The sequence below is a fragment of the Lepisma saccharinum genome, chromosome 9, assembly GCF_977018435.1.
Source record: "Lepisma saccharinum chromosome 9, izLepSacc3.1, whole genome shotgun sequence".
In the NCBI taxonomy this organism is placed as follows: domain Eukaryota; kingdom Metazoa; phylum Arthropoda; class Insecta; order Zygentoma; family Lepismatidae; genus Lepisma; species Lepisma saccharinum.
Genome location: NC_139237.1, coordinates 2,260,305 through 2,280,535, shown reverse-complemented (window position 1 = coordinate 2,280,535; position 20,231 = coordinate 2,260,305). Strand labels below are relative to the sequence as shown.

At 39.5% G+C, this 20,231-nt stretch overlaps 1 protein-coding gene across 1 annotated transcript in view; it reads right to left on the bottom strand.

The window, feature by feature from the left end:
- The window catches only part of LOC145992305 (glutamate-gated chloride channel subunit beta-like), a 169,076-nt gene that overhangs the window by 135,922 nt on the left and 12,923 nt on the right, over positions 1–20,231 (bottom strand). Inside the window, exon 4 of the mRNA XM_083128689.1 lies at positions 13,485–13,628. Coding sequence (XP_082984815.1) covers positions 13,485–13,628 — 144 coding nt within the window. The remainder of the gene's footprint in view (positions 1–13,484; positions 13,629–20,231) is intronic.

Sequence of the window (20,231 nt, the reverse complement as noted above, 5' to 3'; positions counted from 1 at the left end):
CGTAAAGGATCCGGTGTTGACTGTGAAAGATCAATATACAAATAACTGAAAGGTTGAGTGGTAGCATCTATATATACTTTTTCGAGTTCTTTCATGCGGTGAGGATGAAGTTGTCGTGCAAACACAGTGAATTGGTTCATATCTCGAGGATTTTTAAAAATAACGAAATGCTTCACGTTCAGCGAAATGTCTCTGCAATTTTTCCCTTGATGAAAAAGATTCTGTGTTATGAACACCACCGAAATGTTTTTGTGATGACTGCCTTTTGTGAAAAGGTCGGCGACTTTTTCTCCTTGAGCAACCATCATAAGATCATCCAGGATTATGAGAGTAGGGGTTTTTCCGTTCCACGACTGCCAATCGACGATCCCTTTATGATATTGCACATCTCGAAGATTTTGCGGAATACTGTTTTCCTGATCGTAACACCATACGATTTTCTTGACGGGTCCTTCGACAAGATGAACGATGGAGTCAACCACATTTGTCACAAAAGTAGTTTTTCCACTTCCTGATGCTCCGCAGACCATCATGGTGAAAGGATGGGCAAGTTTAGGAAACATGTTTTATACTGGAGATTTGAAGAAAAATGAAGATCTGGTACATTGTAAACACATTTTATACACTGGCTGTCCGAAGAAGGGCTCAAACTCTGGACCGCTACAGACATATTTTAGTCTGCACAGTATCCGAAGGGATACGATAAATGTTCATCGTCGAAACGTCGTTTCAACAGTACCGGCTGAAACAGCTTTTTTTCATATGTACTGATTACTTGGAACTGTTTTGTTCTTCTGATCCTGAAAATATTTTCGACCATAACTTCAGGTTGCTCACTGTTTATCATGTCGCACATGGTATCAAAATTGACCAATTCCGATGTGGAGGTATTCAATGTGATTCCTTTCACTTTACAGATATACTGCGGTTCGGAGAACGGTTTTGTTATTTTCAAGCTGTAACTTTTCGGTCCCGTTGAAACAAACTGTTCACAAACTGCACCGGGTCCGAAATCTGCCAATTCATCGGTGAGTTCTCCTAGTGCGTCACCTGTCTGGGGATGGTATTCCATTTCAAGACTATCTACGTAAATTACAGAATCTGTATCACAATAACATATCCTGTCACCCAATTTTTCGAGAAGTTCGTACAGTTTCAGACGAGCATGGCATTTTGTGAAGGCTCCGATAGGAACATTTACTTTCCTGTTCAGACTGACAGCCTCTTCAACATATTTCCAGTTCACTAAAACGGTGTCCTGATTGATGAATACGACTCCTCCAATCATTATATTTGGATCAGTCATTTTATCGAGAAAATCTTTCGATTCCTTGATGATGGTCGTCTGGGAAAGGTTGTCCCGTTGACAGAACTTGCCCCATAAAGAATTAAGGCAAAGTTTAGCTAGAGTACGTTTACCAGGATTGACTTCGATACTGTTTTCTTCCAATAGAATACCCTCCTTATCGAAATATTTCTGTATGTACTTCTTCTTATCCTCGTCGTTCTGACACCATGAAGGCCAGCCGCTCGCTTCCTGTTTTATTTTCAAGAAGGTGTTGACATAACCAGCAAAAAGTCCTCCAGTTTTTGTGACAGGGTCGTACATCGATGTTTCATACTTCCACACTTCCGACACTGACAGTACTCTGTAGCCTAAACTGTAAGCTTTACGCACCTCGGCGATGACCCAGGTCCCCGAAAGTGCGCGTTGTTCATCGGAATGACAGCATGTACCTTCACATTTTAATCTGATAGCACATTCGTTACACAAGACAAACATCAGTTTTCCATGCATTTTTGTAGGTAGAACAGGATGTAAAAGGGCTTTTGGTGGCAGAACAGTACATTTTATGAGCCCCTCCATGTTCAAAACCTCATTTACCGAAGGAATAGAAGTCCCCAGAAATATGGCAGGATGTCCGACAGGATAGGCACAGTATTTGTTCACATAAGGGTACAAACTTGTAAAATCATAGTACTGTAATTTTTCATTTTCCTTGATTTTGTAATACGTCCTGACTGTTTCAACTCTTCCTCCATATAAGGCGTCTCGTGGATTTAAAGGAATGCAGCAAACGATAGGATGTGTCGATAGATGTCTATCGAGTTCAGGATCTGCTCGCAATATTTTTTTGAAATCGCATTCCCACATTGTGACAACATGGTATCCTTCAGAACGTAGAGCCGCAAGTTTACGACACGTTGTCTCGTATCTGAAGGCCGCAGTGTTCAACAAGTCACTATGTTTATCACTGTTACTATCCTGATCGGTTTCATCTTCTTCGTCACCTTTCGGATACATATCCCTGTTAATTGATATGCAGCGTTGACAACCATGCCAGTAGCACCCCAGCGCCTCGTACACCGTCTGCGTCTCCTCGTGATAACCGTCCACTCTGTAACGCCCTCCTATGACATATTTTTCACGAGTACGTCCGCCGTGAAGAAGTATTACATCATTTTGTTCTTCCACGTAGGTTAACCATTTCAATGCGAACTTGGACATCTGATCTGCATGATGGTAACCTCCTTTAGGTATTATTCCTATAGTGTTAGCCGGCATAAATTTCTGCCTGTAAATTAGTGAACAGACAGATGCTATTGTGATGCAGTCCCTGAAAATGTCTATTTTGCATATGTCTAGAAAATTCTGTCTCAACTTTAGACATCCTTGTCTCAACAGGGTCACATCCTTGATGCAATATTGGAGAAGTTCGTTTTTGTTGTTAAAAGGTATATTATTTTCACATTCATTGTTGTACCAGGACATGAAACGGTGTTGATCTTCAACTGTTTTCATATATTCATATCCATATGCAGAAGGAGGAGGTGGCGGTCCTATGTAATTTCTATTCTTGTAAGTGTTCCACAAATGCGGATAATATCCTTTCTGCACAGGTAAACCAAACAGTTTTGAAAATCCTGCAAGATTTGACTGAACATAGTTGAGACTGTCCACAAAATGGAGATTTTGGTATGTCATGCTGACAATTTTGGTACCATCTAAGATAACACGAGGTTTCATTTCTCTTTCCAGCATTCTCCGTAATAGAAATGTACAATCGTAACCTCGTGCATTGTGTGCACAGATGGTTATATTGGTAAACTTATGTTGTAATTCGAGATACGACAGAAATGTATCTACAGGGTCATCCCAGAATATAAACTGTCTTGTTCCACAAACAGAACACGAAGCTGTTAAATCCTCTCTTTTGTGACATGCGTGACAGGCTGTCTGCACCACGATAAGATTCGGAACATGAAGAAAAGTTTTTTCTTTGTCAGAATAAGGAATATCAGTGTAGCATTCGAAATCGTAAAACACAAATAGAAATTTTGAGTACTGTTTAGGTTTCGGTATAGGCATGTAGCAGAAATGATTTACAGGTTTCACACAATTACACACAGTACAATATTTCATGTTGCATCTATGCACTTTTTCATATCTATTGTTTGTGAGAATAATTCTGAAACATCGGGGACACTGTTGGATTTCACTGCAGACAGTACCGTTTCGGAATGGTGTAGAAACATGATTTGTGAAACACTGTTCATTTCTGAAATTTCGGTGACATGTCTGACATGTTCTACGGACACCCGGTTCAGGTACACACGGTGGAGTTGCACGACACATACAACATAATTGCTTACACATGTGACTATGAGGTTTACCAAATATGAGCTGGTTACACCCATGACATTCTTGGCTTGCTGCAAATGCTCCAACACGGTTCACTATCACATCATAATGTTGTCTGGCATTATCATACAGAAGGTATATAAATTTTAAAACATGTTCAACCTGCCCTTCAAACAGAACATCTTTAACATCACGAAGATTGTTGTATACAATAATTTTATGATCTGTGAGAACTTGCTGAAATTTTCTCAGTTCAGGAATCCCACTTCCGGCACACGCATTGTCTGTCAGATCTACATCTGCTTTCCGCATAAGTTCGAAAACAGGTTTAAGAAGATTTCTATTTCTTCGATACTCTGAATAGGACGGATCATTATCAGCATAGGCTTTTCCTATTACCAAAGCTTCAGCTAAACAGAGTGGTTTTTTCCTATTCGGCACACCGACGATACTCCTTTTTTGTGTGCTTAACATGTAATTAGGTAAACAATATGTTCGTTTACCTCCACCACCTCCGACAGGTATATTGACATGGTCGGCTCGCAAAATTAACCGATCTGTAACCGTAAATGTTTTCGCACTCTGCAATATTTTATACATGATGTTCCACACCATATCACTGTGTAACTGGTCGCTTCTGTGCCACCCGACATAAATATCTTTCACGGTTGGGTCAGATATGTTAGAGAGAGTTAAACCTATCTTGTCTTCATCCTTGGTGTCTTTCTTAACATAGGTGATAAGATTTTCAACACCTTCACGGATCCATGTGTGAGGATCGACACTTTCTGGAGGGTGCGAGAAACTGAATTCTACACGACGTCCTTTGGAACGGAATTTGGGATATTCACGTTCTTGAATGTTATGTAATATTATGTTCCCTATTTGTTCACGAGGCACTGTATCACGTTTTCTTTTCTTACCTCTTCTATCTGATACTGAAACACTCTGGGATGACGGTTCTGCTGGCTGTAAAGGATCCGGTCTCCATGACGGTCCTGGCACAGGTTCCAAGCCTGATCCAGGTGCGACGTTCCTTGAAGGTCCTGGTGATGTAACAGGGTCCAATGCGGTTGTCTGGTTTTCCTCGGTACCTGGGGATACAGGATCGGGTGTTGATGAAGGGCCTGGTGATTCTTCGGAAATACCTGCTCCATAAAGATCGGGTACGGATGTTGTCACTGTCCGTAGTAAGCGGTCATACTCCTCGAGCAAGGAGATTCTTTCTCCTGCGATGATTTTTTGCGCAATTTGCACCAACACTTCCCGTAACTGTCTAGGTGTTGTGTAATATCCACCACGATATAGCAATAACAGATCGTCAGCGGATAACTGTACGTCCATGATCGTACGATGTCTGTGTCACGAAGACTGCCATATGGAGAGAACACCGTACTTTATATACGTAAGCATACCAAACCAGTTATTTCCGTTCCTAACGGTTTTGCTGTCTGATCTGCAAACTCTCCGGAAATCTGTAACAGTCCTCTGCTAACCGTCTTAGCCCTTTCTGGCTGATATGAATGCTCATGTAAAATTCTCGGAAAAGCTAACTGTCTTCACCAGATGTTTTCCTGGCTGATATCAAACCCGTGTAAAATTCTCGGAAATAGCTAACTATCCTCACCAGATGTTTTCCTGACTGCTATGAAATCATCTAAAATTCTCGGAACTACTTAACACTCTTTTCCAACCGAGCCTAATTGGACTAGAGTGAAGGCAATTGTAGATTCGGAATCTGTACGTCAACACCTTTAAATAGAGTATATGGACGGAGGTCTACGGTCAAAATAACAAAAACCAAGATGGCGGCCAAGATGGCGGCCCCCATTGTCATGACGAGCTGAGATGACAAATAATTGTATAATATTACGTAGTAACCGTCGGTGATGTTTACCGACACCTATCTGTTGTAGGTAAATTGTAAAACTCGAAAAACACGTCCGGAAAGTTTTGAAGGGTCGTCCAGTCGTCCCTAATTGGACTAGAGTGAAAACAAATGTAGATTCGGAATCTGTACGTTAACACCTTTAAATAGAGTATATGGACGGAGGTCTACGGTCAAAATAACAAAAAACAAGATGGCGGCCAAGATGGCGGCCCCCATTGTCATGACGAGCTGAGATGACAATTAATTGTATAATATTACCTAGTAACCGTCGGTGATGTTTACTGGCACCTATCTGCTGTAGGTAAATTGAAAAACTCGAAAAACTTGTCCGGAAAGTTTCGAAGGGCCGTCCAGCCGTCCCTAATTGGACTAGAGTGATAGCAATTGTAGATTCGGAATCTGTACGTCAACACCTTTAAATAGAGTATATGGACGGAGGTCTACGGTAAAAATAACAAAAACCAAGATGGCGGCCAAGATGGCGGCCCCCATTGTCATGACGAGCTGAGATGACAATTAATTGTATAATATTAAGTAGTAACCGTCGGTGATGTTTACCGGCACCTATCTGTTGTAGGTAAATTGAAAAACTCGAAAAACATGTCCGGACAATTTCGAAGGGCCGTCCAGCCGCCCCTAATTGAACTAAAGTGAAGGCAATTGTAGATTCGGAATCTGTACGTCAACACCTTTCCATAGAGTATATGGTAGGGGGTCTACGGTCAAAATAACAAAAACCAAGATGGCGGCCCCCATTGTCATGACGAGCTAAGATGACAATTAATTGTATAATATTACCTAGTAACCGTCGGCGATGTTTACTGGCACCTATCTGTTGTAGGTAAATTGAAAAACTCAAACTCGAAAAACATGCCCTGAAAATTTCGAAGGGCCGTTCAGCAGGCCCCTAACTGGACTAGAGTGAAGGCAATTGTAGATTCGGAATCTGTATGTCAAAAGTATATGGAAGGTGTCTACGATCTGAAATACAGAAACCCTACATTGCCGTCAACATGGGGACCCTATTGTCCGGCCCTGTGTGATTTAACATAAAATTGATTTGCCATATCTGTGCATTTTCAAAGGGCGATTCCGACTCGGTTTGGCCCCGGGAAGAAATAATAGAAATAACTTTGCATTTTCAAGGGGGTTCGACTCCCCCCTGTGTGTTCTAAAAACAAACTGATTGCTTTAATTTTGTATTTTGCAACGAGTCCACTCAAACCCTGTAAAAACGAATTTTCTATATGTGTAGGTCGACTCTGATTCTGTTTATTTAAGAAACAAACACAATTACAATAACGCTACATTTTCAACATCATCTATCTCACGATGTTCTTTTTCAGACGTTCTGTGAGGACCCAACAAGGAAGTTGGTTTCGCAATTATATCTCCATACGTTTATTATCTATCTGGAAGGAACAAGGAAGTACTATGTACATAACGTTATCAGAGTCGACCAGATGCAACAAGGAACTACTGTGAAACTCATCTCAGAACTGCAGGCCTCAGTCCAGCAATTTCCTCCTTGTAAATCTGTCATGATGTGATAAAGAACTCCAGCCACCGCAGTTTAATCTCTTCTACAGATTTCCGCGTAACACGCTTGCTAATGACTTAAGCATGTAAGGAAGTCTGCAGAACTTCTGAAACAGATTTTCCTCCACTCATTCTGTTACTTCGTGCTGGATCAAGAAGAACGTGCGATGGCGGATAGAAATTTGGTAAGTACCTATTTCATATTCATATTAAAATAACATATTTTCTGTATACACCATATATTTTTATTACAAAAAACTATTATACATATTTCATTATACCCATTAAATGCAACACCTCTCAATGTAGACATTATATGTACAATCTTGGGTTCGATTCCCGATGGAAACCTATGGTTCTGTGCATAAATTTAAAATCAGATAGATTGTTTAATTATCCCACAACTGAACGAAACGTGTTAGTGTATTAGTAAGATTAGTAATGTTTATTCGTTCAGTTTTCTCTTTTTCAACATCTCCACCATCCGTTCCTCTAGCTCTTTCCCCGTTCCCCCTGTTTTTTTATTTTCTGCTCTTTCATTCCTTACACTTTTAAATAGTTCCATTAACTCGAAACAGATTCTTAACGATAAATGCGAGGGTACATATTGGACTCTCTGTATGTTTTCTACAAAATCACCAAACACTGCCGCGTTTCTTTTTTTTTCAATAATGAAGCTGAATATTTTCACCAATGTGTCCACCTTCACTTCAAAATCTTTACACGTTTCTTCTAGTCGGTGCAATAAATCTTCGGACAACCCGTTTTCTTCGCAGAAATTGACGTAGCTGGCTACATGCTTTTCTACTTGTCGTGCGTGAACTTTGCTCCACAAATTTCTTCTCTCTACTGTTGTAGTCCCCGTCTCCTCTTTTACGTCTCCATACAGCAGACTGAACCCTAGTGGAAGTGTAGTCATCTGAAATAGACAGAAAATATATTAGTTATGTATATATATTTCGGCCTCCCCGATGGCGCAGTGGTAGCGTCGTCGCCTTGTAATCAAGGGTCCCGGGTTCGATACCCTGTGGAGGCACAAGTGGTTCGGATCCTACTTTAAACTGTAGGTCCAGTCCCAATTAGCCTTACCGTGCATAAAGTGGACTTCAAACAACTAATCAATCAATCAATCAATATATATTTTTTTTTTACACAAACTGTAATCACTGTTATATATTAATTCACACATATTTTCAGGAACGTAACATGCAGCAGGGGGAGGCTCTGCGGAATGCTTTTGATCAATATCAAATAGGTGTAGAAGAACAAGAGCACTTCGCAGAGCTCACCAGGGATGTTAGGAGGTGCCTGGAGGAGCAGGCTGACATCGAACGGGTCTACGAGCAGACGTTGGCAGTAACAGCACTTCGGCGTCGACTCAATCGGGAAAGAATGGCCGACACTTTCCGTTATTATCGTCAAAGGTAATTATTTTAATTTATTTCTTATAACATTGTATATTTTGACATGGTCCGACAACCTATCGACTATCCTTGTAGCTCAATTATGGACAGACGGAAATTTAAATCTGAAAAATAAAATCGAAAATTTAAAATCGAAAAATCGTAAAAGTTTAAAATGTTTTAAACAAGTTTAAAACGTTTTTGAACAAAATTGAAATAAAAGACCCTCAGTCACGGTCCTGTTTCTCCCAGACCTCACGTTTCAAAATGTCCTCAGTTGCGGCCTGGTTTCACATGCATGTTCACCATTTTCTGATTATATATGTCACATACCACTTTTTCTTTTACAGCCAATATCTACATGGAACCGAATATATTTCTTTAATTATTATATATTGTTTTTCAGAATGGGTCGACGCAATGCTCGTAGAGCCGATAACCTGCTTCAACTGATACCTCCTGCGGTCCTCAGAGGCTACGTTCGTCCTCCTTCTCCTGCTCCGGAAGAGGTGGAAGATCCACCCCTCATTGATTTGGTGCAGCGGGAGGAGGAGGACGGACATCGTACGCCTCCATTACCACCACCAGAGGACCGGGAACAGCTAACCCCCCACCATAGGCTGTATGTACATCTTCAAAATAAACCTCTGCTGCCACAGGTAATGATTTTTATTTTCTCACCTTTCAAGCTGTATCGTTTTCTGCTTCCGACGTGTCAGTCTCCTCTATTATTTCGGGGAACTCACGATGTGGGCCTGTACCTCTTGAAAACTGCTCTTCAACTTTATGGACACTGGAAATAAAAGCATATTTTGATCTTAGATCGTTACGCCGTAACGGGTTGTAACAATAGTCGGCTAACTCTTCTAAATCTAATGCAGTACCTTTTACTCCTAATGTATCGCTTACCGACTCCTGTAGGGGTACACTACTGTTAAACCACTGAAATATTTCACCCAGTGATAACATAGACTCCCGATATTGTTTTCTAAATATCTGCATCAGGGTTGCAACATCACTATAATCCACTATCATGTATTTTTTGTGACACCCCACTCGGTACAGCAGGGGAATCTCCTCATTCAGTAAATGTTCCAAATTTTCGTACCGTGTCAATTCGACAGCGGCACGCCCACAATTTAAACTCTCATCCGTCATCATGATATATTTTGTTACCAGACAACGTGGAGGAACATGCAGATCGGATATATCTACATGTTCCGAATTTAGTTCAGATTCTGTCTCCATACAGATGCAATCTTTTGAGGAAATTCCCGATACTACAGTAAAAGGTCCTGCATTATATCCGTGAGATGCTATCTCACCGGCTACACGATTGCTCCACACATGGTACGGCAAATGACCGTATACAGGTGCTCTCTCGAAAAGGTAATGTGTCTCGCATAATCCTGTTCTACGACTCTTGATGTACTGCATGCTGATCGGAAAACCATTACTTTCAAGTTCCATAAAATTCTCATTCACTAGATCTCTATTGTAAAATGTTATTAAAAGAGATTCCCTGTACCTTACCGGACTATCAAAAACCAACACTTTGGGACTATTACTCTCAAATATTTTCGATTTAACACCATGCAGTCTTTTCGAATCGGAGACTGTTACAGGGTATGCAAAACACATCGCCTTTCTCGGAGAACGTTCTATGTAACCGTACAAAGGATTATACTGCATATTTTTATCAGCATCATGTTTTCTTTTCCTCAACGTTTCACCCCTACCACAGCGTCTCAACTTCTCATATTTGTGTTGTGCAGCATTCTTTGCTTCCCACGATCTACGAAATTGCTGTTCCGTAAAATACTTAGGAACGCTCACGTACGGGCTGTCATCCTTAAACATTTCAGGCTGTACCGACGACCGTGGTGTCCGTGGAGGAGACGGCAGTAGACGGCTACTTCGTGATGTCGTCGTCGCTGGCAACAAATCTGGAGCAGCAGGTTTCATCCCCATTACACCGCCGACAAATTGCAATATCCAGCTCCCTATACCCATTTTACACTTCTACTCACCTCAAGATAACCCACTATATATTATATATATATACCAGGTAGGATTGATCCGTTGAAACTGATCACTTTTCTCACTATAGTATCTGCAACCTGACAGGCGATTGTGCTGGCTGAGCTGTGGACAGTTATCCGGCGGACAGTTGTACCTCTTATGACGCATATCTGGTTCGTTCCATTTTATATACCTTCCTCCCGACGATCAACACAGTCATATTCGATACGTAATCTCTCGCGCAGAGCATCAACGCCCACGTGCCTCTCCTATCTTCTTCCTGTCCTGGTACACTGTACACACTCAACTCTTCCGAGAATCGTACTTTTTTTACTCTGTAAAATTTATCTACATCCGTCTTCTCCGGCACTTTTTCTCCTTATGCTCTTTCTCCATCACGTGCTATCCCACATGCCACAGCATTCAACCATTCCGCACATCACTCATCCGGTCCATGCATATCACTCTCAACCGTCCACACGCACACATATCGCTCATCAATTCCTGGAACCACTTAACGATAATCTTTCTCGCAACACCGAACCAATTAACACCAGACATCAAACATTACTCATTCCCCGAAACCCTACTCTCATCCCACACAATTCCTAGAACTCGAACACTCAACACTTCAACACCATCTGCTCGAACATTCACCAGACCCTGAAATAATCTCCCAGACAAAATTCCTTGAAAAACAGACCTTAAAACACTTGACTCAAAACTGCAAAAGCAATTACCATTCCAGACCCATTACACAAACCACATCCATTAATTCTCACAACATTTCCTCGAACCAACACTCAACAAACCACATTTTCCAGGAACACGCACTTAACCTTCACCGCACGCCTTAAAAGCCTCATCAACGCCATCTGTTTTCAGACGCCGGAAATTCCGAGAAAACCAACCGTCACCGGATAATCGTCGATACTTTTCCTCCTCCCCAACCCAAATTCCTAGAATTTCAGAATCATCCAACGCCATCTGTTTCCAGACGCCGCGGGAAAAACCCGAATACTTTTCCAACCAATCAAAACGCTCCTCGCAAAATTAGGCCCCGCCCATTTTTAAACAGCCCACCAATCAGAATCATCCTCACAAATTAAGCCCCGCCCATTTTATGACGTCATCGCGAACAACAATACCCCTTGCTTGCCCACACAACTACATCATCAATTGATCTTTGATCGATCTTTTCCAATCAATTGATTTATCGACTTCAACGCCGGTGCATTACTACTGGTATATATGTAATATATCGACCGATTCTCCGAAATCTCATCTTTACATTGATGTACGATACACATGACAATTTCGATTAATAAGTGCTGTCAGAATTCTTAACGTTGCCCTTTGAAATGGAACACTCAATCCTATCTAGTAAGGAAAAGTTTGTTTGGACTCAATCTTGCAGCTTGACGTCACACTAATATGGTGCTGATGAGTTGACCGAACGTCAGCAACATTCCACTAAATTCGCATTTTGATTGGTCGCTTGTGGTAAGGTGATTCGTTCATAAGCTGCTAATACGTACCAACCAGAAATTTAGAAACATATTTTCATTTAATATCATGATAATATTGAATTTTAGCAAAATGTGTTCATAGCTTTCTACTTACATTCTAAATACGAGATCAAATTCTGATCCGATAAAAATATAGTAATATTTGGTAGCATGGTAAAAAGAAACTAACAAATGTATTGGCTGGAATTAACTATCTTGACATTACGATTATGGTGCTGTAATTATTCTTCGCTGTGAACTTTGATGTGAAACACTTTATTTTCACCATGGTGATAGAAGAATTCGTGCCATACTCGATCCAGAATTTCCGCAGCAGTTACGATGCGGTTTTTCAGCTCATCCAGAGATGATGATCTACTGTTAGTTTCTTCTTCTTCTTCTTCTTCTGTTGTTGTTGGCTCACACCGCCTTTGAGCGATTTCTATCCAAAGATGCTGAGTACTGGTTTTATTGTATTTGATATTGCTATTCACTTTCCTCAAGAAATTATACTCTCCATTGCCACTTTTTCAGAATTATAGAATTTCTAACCCACCGAATAGTCTTTTGGAGAGACGAACCTGATGTAGTGAACGAGTTCAGTTATCCATAACTCCGAATAAGGCATATTCGCGTCGTGACAACTACAGGACGGATCGCCTTGACGTTGTTCGTGCAACTAAAGGAGATAACATATAATGTATGATATAAATTGCAATGAGTCCTTCAGATTGGCATAACACGTACTACTCTGATTGTAAACTCCAAATATACTACCATGTGAATTCTGACCAATCATTTCGAAACATGACATTTTTGCAATATTTAGTAGATATAGAGACATAGGTACTTAAAATAGCAACCGAACAGACATATCTCTTAATTTCAATTTAACTAAAAAGGTAAAGTGTTCCCCTGTGCATAGCACCAGGCCATGAAGGCGTATAGGGGGTGTGGGGGTAACGCCCCACACTTTCTTGATCCGGTCGTGAGTGGGGGTGATGTGATCAGCGTCACGCCCCTGACCGCCTTTACCCCCCAGGATTTCCCCCAGGTACCCATGTTATTCGACGCTGGGTGGACGCCGGGGCCGCTTCCACCGTTAGAAAAGTTCCCGGATTTGAACCGGCCGGGGATCGAACCAGGGACCTTTAGCATGGTAGTCAGACGCGTTACCGACTTTAAAGGAAATACCCCCTACACGGAGGTATCCCCCACCATTCACTCTTTTTCTCACTTTTACACTTTTCAATTCTTACATTTTCTTTGTTTCTTATCAACTGGACGAACACAAATACCCATGCCTTACCCGGGACTCGAACCCAGAACCCCTGGCGTTGTAGCGCGCTCTGCTAACCATTTCGCCACGGAGGTCGACTAACCGACTGAGCCACCGCGGTCATTATTTCAATTTAACTATCTCCCTGTTTATCTACACGCAGAATTACATACAGAACACTATGTTTTATTCCATTTACCTTGATGGTTTTCCGTCCTGTTAACGTTAAATTCCACCACATAGTTCGGAAGCGTTATTTTGTTGCCGTCGTTTTTTGGAATTCCTTTCAAGTTTATTGGGAAATCGTCCCAAATAAGATTCATCTGGTTTGACGTGTACCTCACTCAAATGCACGATAATGACAATACATAAGTGTGTACCAGCTGAGTATTACAATTATTATATTTATACATTATAAAGGACTAAAGTTTAAAAATTACACAACGGTGCAAGTAAATGCCTAAGAAACAATTGGTTGAAAATATTACAGTTCTAGTCTATTTGAAACATACAAGAGTACGAATATAAAACTAGATTCCAATATTAACATTACTGTATTCATTACTTGTATATTATACATAACCAGTACATTACTTTTTACTAATTCTTTACATTTTGCGAATGTCAGTTTTCTTTTACATATGAAAGGTCATAAATTCAAAATGTAAAGTCATCATAACATTGCATTTTTATATATTTTGTGCTCGTCCCTCTGTTACAGAAAATGAATTCTCAAGTATCCTTTCAGAAGGTGAACTTAAGGAAGATCTAGGACCATGAAAAAACTAACAAGCTACATATTAATAATAGTCATAAAGAAGAATAAAGAAATGCAATAAAAAAAATCAGCTGATTTGACTTGAATTTAAGTCAATTAAGAGAGGCACAATTTGAAAATAGAATTGCTTTGTTTGTTATTTGACTTGGTGTTTTAAGTCCATTTTATGCACAGTAAAGCTAATTGGGACTGGACCTACAGTTTAAAGTGGGATCCGAATCACTATGTGCCTCCACCGGGTATCAAACCCAGGACACCTTGTTTACAAGGCCACTACGGAAAATAGGATTGTGTTTAAGCAATGACAACAATGAGTATTGCAGTAAGTTCAAAAAGTCCGGATGAGTAACAAGTGACAATCAAAGTTATTTAATGAATCCATAAAAAAATTTACCAATTTTTTTTTTTTTTTTTGTCAATGGATAAAACTAAATTTACTCATAGAGAAACTTAACAAGTCATTAAATTATGAAATTTTGCTTCATCGGGTTTTGGCAATGAATTTTCTGTTATTTGTACTTATATTATTAGTTTATAATTTGCTATTTTTGTTTAGCACGATTAGTGTTGAAGCAAGGGGTTGGCGAAGTGAGCGACCTCCCGAGGCCTCGCCCTTGACAGGGCCTCGCGTTCCATGTTTTTTTTTTTTTTGGAAAAATCTGACTGTACATAAGGTTACCAAATTTGTTTCTTATGAGTGTGTGTTTGACGATTTTGTTATGCCAGTACGTCAAATATTTAGTACTACAAGAATATTTCAGACGTATACAACAAAATGAGATTTACAATTATCATATAAGTCCTGAAATGCAAAATTAACTGGTACAATTAATGTGCAAAGTTATGTTTAAAAAGTCGAATTAGCTGTGACACGCATCCAACCGGCCTGTGTAAAGTTCTAATAATGTCGTTTCTCTTTTCAATCGGAGTTTTTAGAGGTTTGGCAACGAAAAGAAACACCGACTCACTCTACATTGCCATTAAACGTGTGGAAAAACCTTTATGAGTTCAGTTGGTATCATATATAGTATACATTTAATGGCTAATCACAACTACTCGGTTTCAAATAACAAGCTTGAAACATAGATCATATTTAATATTCCACCTTTCAAGAAAATCAATTCACTTGTAGGCTTATTCTGCCTACAAGTGAATTGTAGGCAGAATCTTCAAATATCTTCAAATCCAATAATTTGGAACACTGCAGAAAATATTACCATTACACTTACATATCGTAACATTTCTCCATGTCCACAACAGGCATTCTTAAAACATAATAAAACTGATTAACCAACTTACAGATTTGTCACATTTATTTCAATGTCTATATCCCTTAAACTACTAGGTTTTTCCATTCCCTTCTATCACCCTAAGAGTTTTACCACAGGTTGGTCGTCAACCACCAGTTCAACATAAATGCGTCATACTTCTGAAATCACCGATCACTCACAAGGCCATTACAGCTGTACCAATTGATTGTACCAAAGATTCCACACGTATGAAGCAAATGACTATCGTCTTAAGATTTGTTGATATTGAAACCGATTGTGTGGAAGAGTCAGCCACGTAGATAGATATTTTGGCGTCATAGACAGAATTGTGGTTTACCGCCTCCTCCCTTCCTCTCGCTCTACCAAGCACCGACATTTTATGTGCGGTCTTCGATATTTTCTTCTTATGCCACGGTTTCCCAAAGTTTGAAATGAGGAAACAAAGAAAAACTGATTAAAGGCACATTCCATGTCAAATCAACCGATAAAAATTACTTTTGAACCTTTAGGATTCAGATTTTTTAGATTTTTTGTTTATACATTGTACATACCTATCAAGAGGACAAAAACTGTCAAATTTCAGATTTTTTCGCCTATTAGTTTTTGAGTTATCGACTTTCAAAAAACAAAAAAAAATCAATTTGACGACATCTTGAAATCTTTAATCAGCTGTAGATAAAAAACCATTTGACGTAGAGAGCTCAAAATTGGTGTCATTCTCTTCTGCTTTTAATGAGCTTTAATTTGAAATGCAACACGACTGTGGTATTTGAATTTTGTAATTTTTAAAAAAAACTTGAAATGATGTTTTTTTTAAGTCTCAAAAACACCATTTTTTATTTCTTTGAAGAAAATATATGTTTTGAAGACATCAATTGACTATCTGTGTGCAAAATTTCATAATGGGACGGCAATGGGTTCCTATGGAAATTATTTTTTTTGTATTGTAATGTGTGGGAAATTTGCAAAATTTTTTGACTTCCATGTTAAAACCACAACTATATGCTGAGTTGTTGATGTTGAAGTCTTCAAATAATAATAATAATAATAACCCGTGGCTCGACAGCCCTGTAAGGGCCTTGGCCTATCTCCCGACTGCCAGTCTCCCTCCCACAATCCTACCTAGAGGTGTGGAGTTCTTCAACCGGTAATGGGGCTACGTGGGGCAGCACGTTGAACCCCCAGCCGTTATAGGAGATTTTTATGGCCGGTTACGCTGCTCATTCGTAGCTCCCTAATATCCTCACAATGGTGGGTTGCCACAGGTCTTATATACAAGCCGAGAGCCCAGAGACTGAACCCAAGCGGACTCGAACCCATGCCGTCCCGCAGTAGGAGCCCAAAGAACAGCACCTTAGACCGCACGGCCACGGAGAAGGACGAAGTCTTCATTTGTCTATTTTATAATTTTTGGACTACAAATAACATGAAAATACCTAAAATTTATCACTTTTAATATCAGGTAACCAAATTGAAAAATGTACGTCACTAAATAACAGGAATTTTTATAATCTTCATGGAGATTTATGCACAACGAAAATTTGTGTTTCCACACTCAAAAAAAGTTCCTTAGCAACGCCATAAAGGTGTCGTGGGGATCGAGCAGTATGCGCCTGCGTAGTAGCGCGTACAACATGGCCGCTACAATGTTGACTTGTACCGCAGAAGAGCAAGGAAGTGTTATTCGTTTTTTGTGGTCAAAGGGAGCGAGGGGCGCCGACTTGTCAAAATTATTGGGGGGGGGGGGGCTCTGATCACGGAAATAAATTAATGAATGACTCACTCCCTCCCTTTTTTAAAAATAAAAATTATGTCTTCGTATAGCAGTTTTTAAGCAGCTATTATATTCCTCATGCAAATGAAATGTAACATGAGAAACGTTTAGAAAATGTTTCAAAGTCTCTTTATGTCTTTTGTGTCTGTTCATTTGTTTTTTAGATAACAATTAACATTTTTATTGAAAAATATGTATTTACATTAAGAGACCAACCTAACAGTTTTATGCCGGCCTCGGTAAGGCGAGCGTGTTGGGTGGTCGACTCAACTCGCTTTGATCTAGAGGTCTCGGGTTCGAGTCCCGGAGAGGGCATGGGTATGTTTTAATGTCCGCAACAGACATGTAATGGGTTGCAAATAACCTTAGTGTTGACGTACCCATAAAATAACGAATATTTACAATATTTAACAGTTTTATTTAATTATTTACATAATTAACATAATTTACATAATTGATGTATTGGGAGTACCGCTAAGCTGCTTAGTCTCTTCTGCGTCATTGTAGATCTCAAATATGTCTTTAGTCGACGAATAGCACTGAATGACCTTTCGGCTGTGGCTGTCCTCACTATCGTGAGGACCATTGAATTTGGCAACTTCAAGCAGAAGCTCCTGGAGGGTGCTTTCTTCCAAAAGAAACTTCCTTATGTCACGCATGGTAGTTAGAAGAACTTTCATCTGTTTGGCGACATCACCAAGCATGGACATGTGTAAAGAGAGCCTATCGGCATCCAAATCTTGGCGAAAGAATTCTCGCGTAAGCTGAAAGTTTGTTGTGCAAATGTTCACAGCTGAGATGCATTCTTTCTCTACGGCTGTTACTTTTTGTAGTCCTGTAGATTCATGTCCTTGTTTAACACATGATTTTGCTGTGTCACACACGTCAGTGTATATTGATTTATAATACTATTTTGGAGTGTAGAACTTGTAATGTTTGGCAGCATCAGGATTTTCAAGTCTCTTAGGGACGTGACGTTGCCGGGGCAATTCTGGCCCATCAACGAGGCTCGGTTTGCCCTCTGTGCATTTCAGCCGTAACTGCTCAAAACCCATTTGCTTTTCTTGAAAGATGTCAGACAAGTATTTTAGTTTTGATTCCACTTCTGTAGCACCAATGTGTGGAGACTGAATCTTACAGTTTACCTCTTCTATTGGACCCATCACATGGCAGTAGAGGGAGAGAAAGAAAAATGTCTTGAAGTGAAGCATTGTCTCCAGGTATCCAGCACATTTTAATGTTGCGTCAGTAGAGTCTTCTTCAGAAAATTTCTCAAAAAATTGAGAAGGATTTCATAGTTCCTTAAGATCTGTTGCATACTGAAGGCTCTCAACGTCCACCGACGAGGGCAAAGTGGTCGCAGTCCTGTATGGCCAGCCTTCTCATTCACATCAAAAATATTCCGAAATATTTGCATTCTTTTAGGGGATTCCCAAACAGTCTTTAACAAGTCCTTCGCTAAATTAATTATGTCTGATTAATATATGTATAATAGTAAATAATAATTATATACGTAGTATATAGTAATAAGTAGAGGCACATATTTTTGGTAAATACAAAAGCAAAATTTTTGTACAAAAACAGAGTCAATTTCGGGTTCAAAAGCGGTATATAAAATAAAAGTTCGGTGTTATAGCGGCGAAAAAACGGATCGAAAGCAGTATATAAAATGATATTTTGGTTTTAAAATTGTAAACATAACCCAAAATTTGATTTAAAAACTGCACTTATTACAAAATAAAACATAACCCTTCTAATGGCACCTTTGTGTAGTTACTATATACTATAGTATTAAGTATATTACTGTATAAAGGAGTCCATTCTTGGTTCTCAAATATTTACAGCAGAATTAAACAGTTTTCCGTGAATTGCATAACTCACAGGATAATTCAAACTTGAGAAAGTGTCACGTCGGTAAATAAACTGTAAATTTCGTGTTTAAGAATCTATTTCGCATTTTGCAGTTCATTTCGCACCATTTCGTGTTCGTGTTTTCGTCAAAAACGAAATATGAATGCCCCTAGTAATAAGTCATGTGTTTTGCTGTCTCCGGTCATAGCCCCCCCTCCCCAAAGTTGATGGTTTAACAGTCTGAGGCCCCCCCCAAAGTTGATGGTCTTAGAACATTTCAAATGTGTATTTAAAGTTAAGTTCATGTGGCACAATTCAGAGAACTTTACAAGAGAAGAAAAGTAATACATTAGATCCTCTTAAGCAAAATTATTGGGGGGGCTCTGCCCCCACATCATTAACATTGGGGAGGCTCGAGCCCCCCTAAGCCCCATGGAGTCGGCGCCTATGGCGAGGCCCTCTGAAATCTACAGCAGAATGAAGGTTTAGTACAGAGACAATTGTTTAAGTCATATGACTTAATGGGTGGAAAGATTTAATGACGGAAGACGAAATATTAGTGATGAACATCGGAGTGGGAGACTAGTTTGCGTGGTAACTGAGCAGTGAAACAGCAGATCGATCAGCGAATCCGTAAATTTTGTACGCTTTCCCCTGACTTAAACAATTGTCTCCGTACTAAATCTTTAAAGATTCGTAGTTTGCATTTATTTTTTAAGATAAAGTTTAGCATATTTAAGGATATTTCAGTTATGTCTTTTGCCCGAAGAACATCTTTGAAATCGTACTATTACTACACTTTGGTTAAAGGAAGTTCCAGCAGTGTGTTACAAGAATAAACGAGTATAGGGTAACTTCGGTGAATAACGCCACCAATTGGTCATTTTGTTCTACATTTTTATTGTTAGGAACATGAAACTTACATGTTTAGGATAATGAACTTTCCTCTATTGTGTAATAATAAAATATTGATTGCACTGTTATAATGAAAGCAATAAAATACGAAATTCTGTGTTAATGCAAAATGGCGTTATTTCCAAACCTGTCGGGTAATAACGCCATGTTCTTAATTACAAGTAAAACATTCACATTATCTTAATTACAAATAAAACATTCACATTTTCTTTACTAAACTGTACTATGAAAAATAATTACTGTAGTAAGTTATTAGAAAAAGCATGTCTTTTTGGTCTTTTCGCGATACCCAGTCCCTCAAAGTTCTGCGAGGAATTTGTAACAAACGTGCAGCACATGCTATCTTCATTCCTTGTT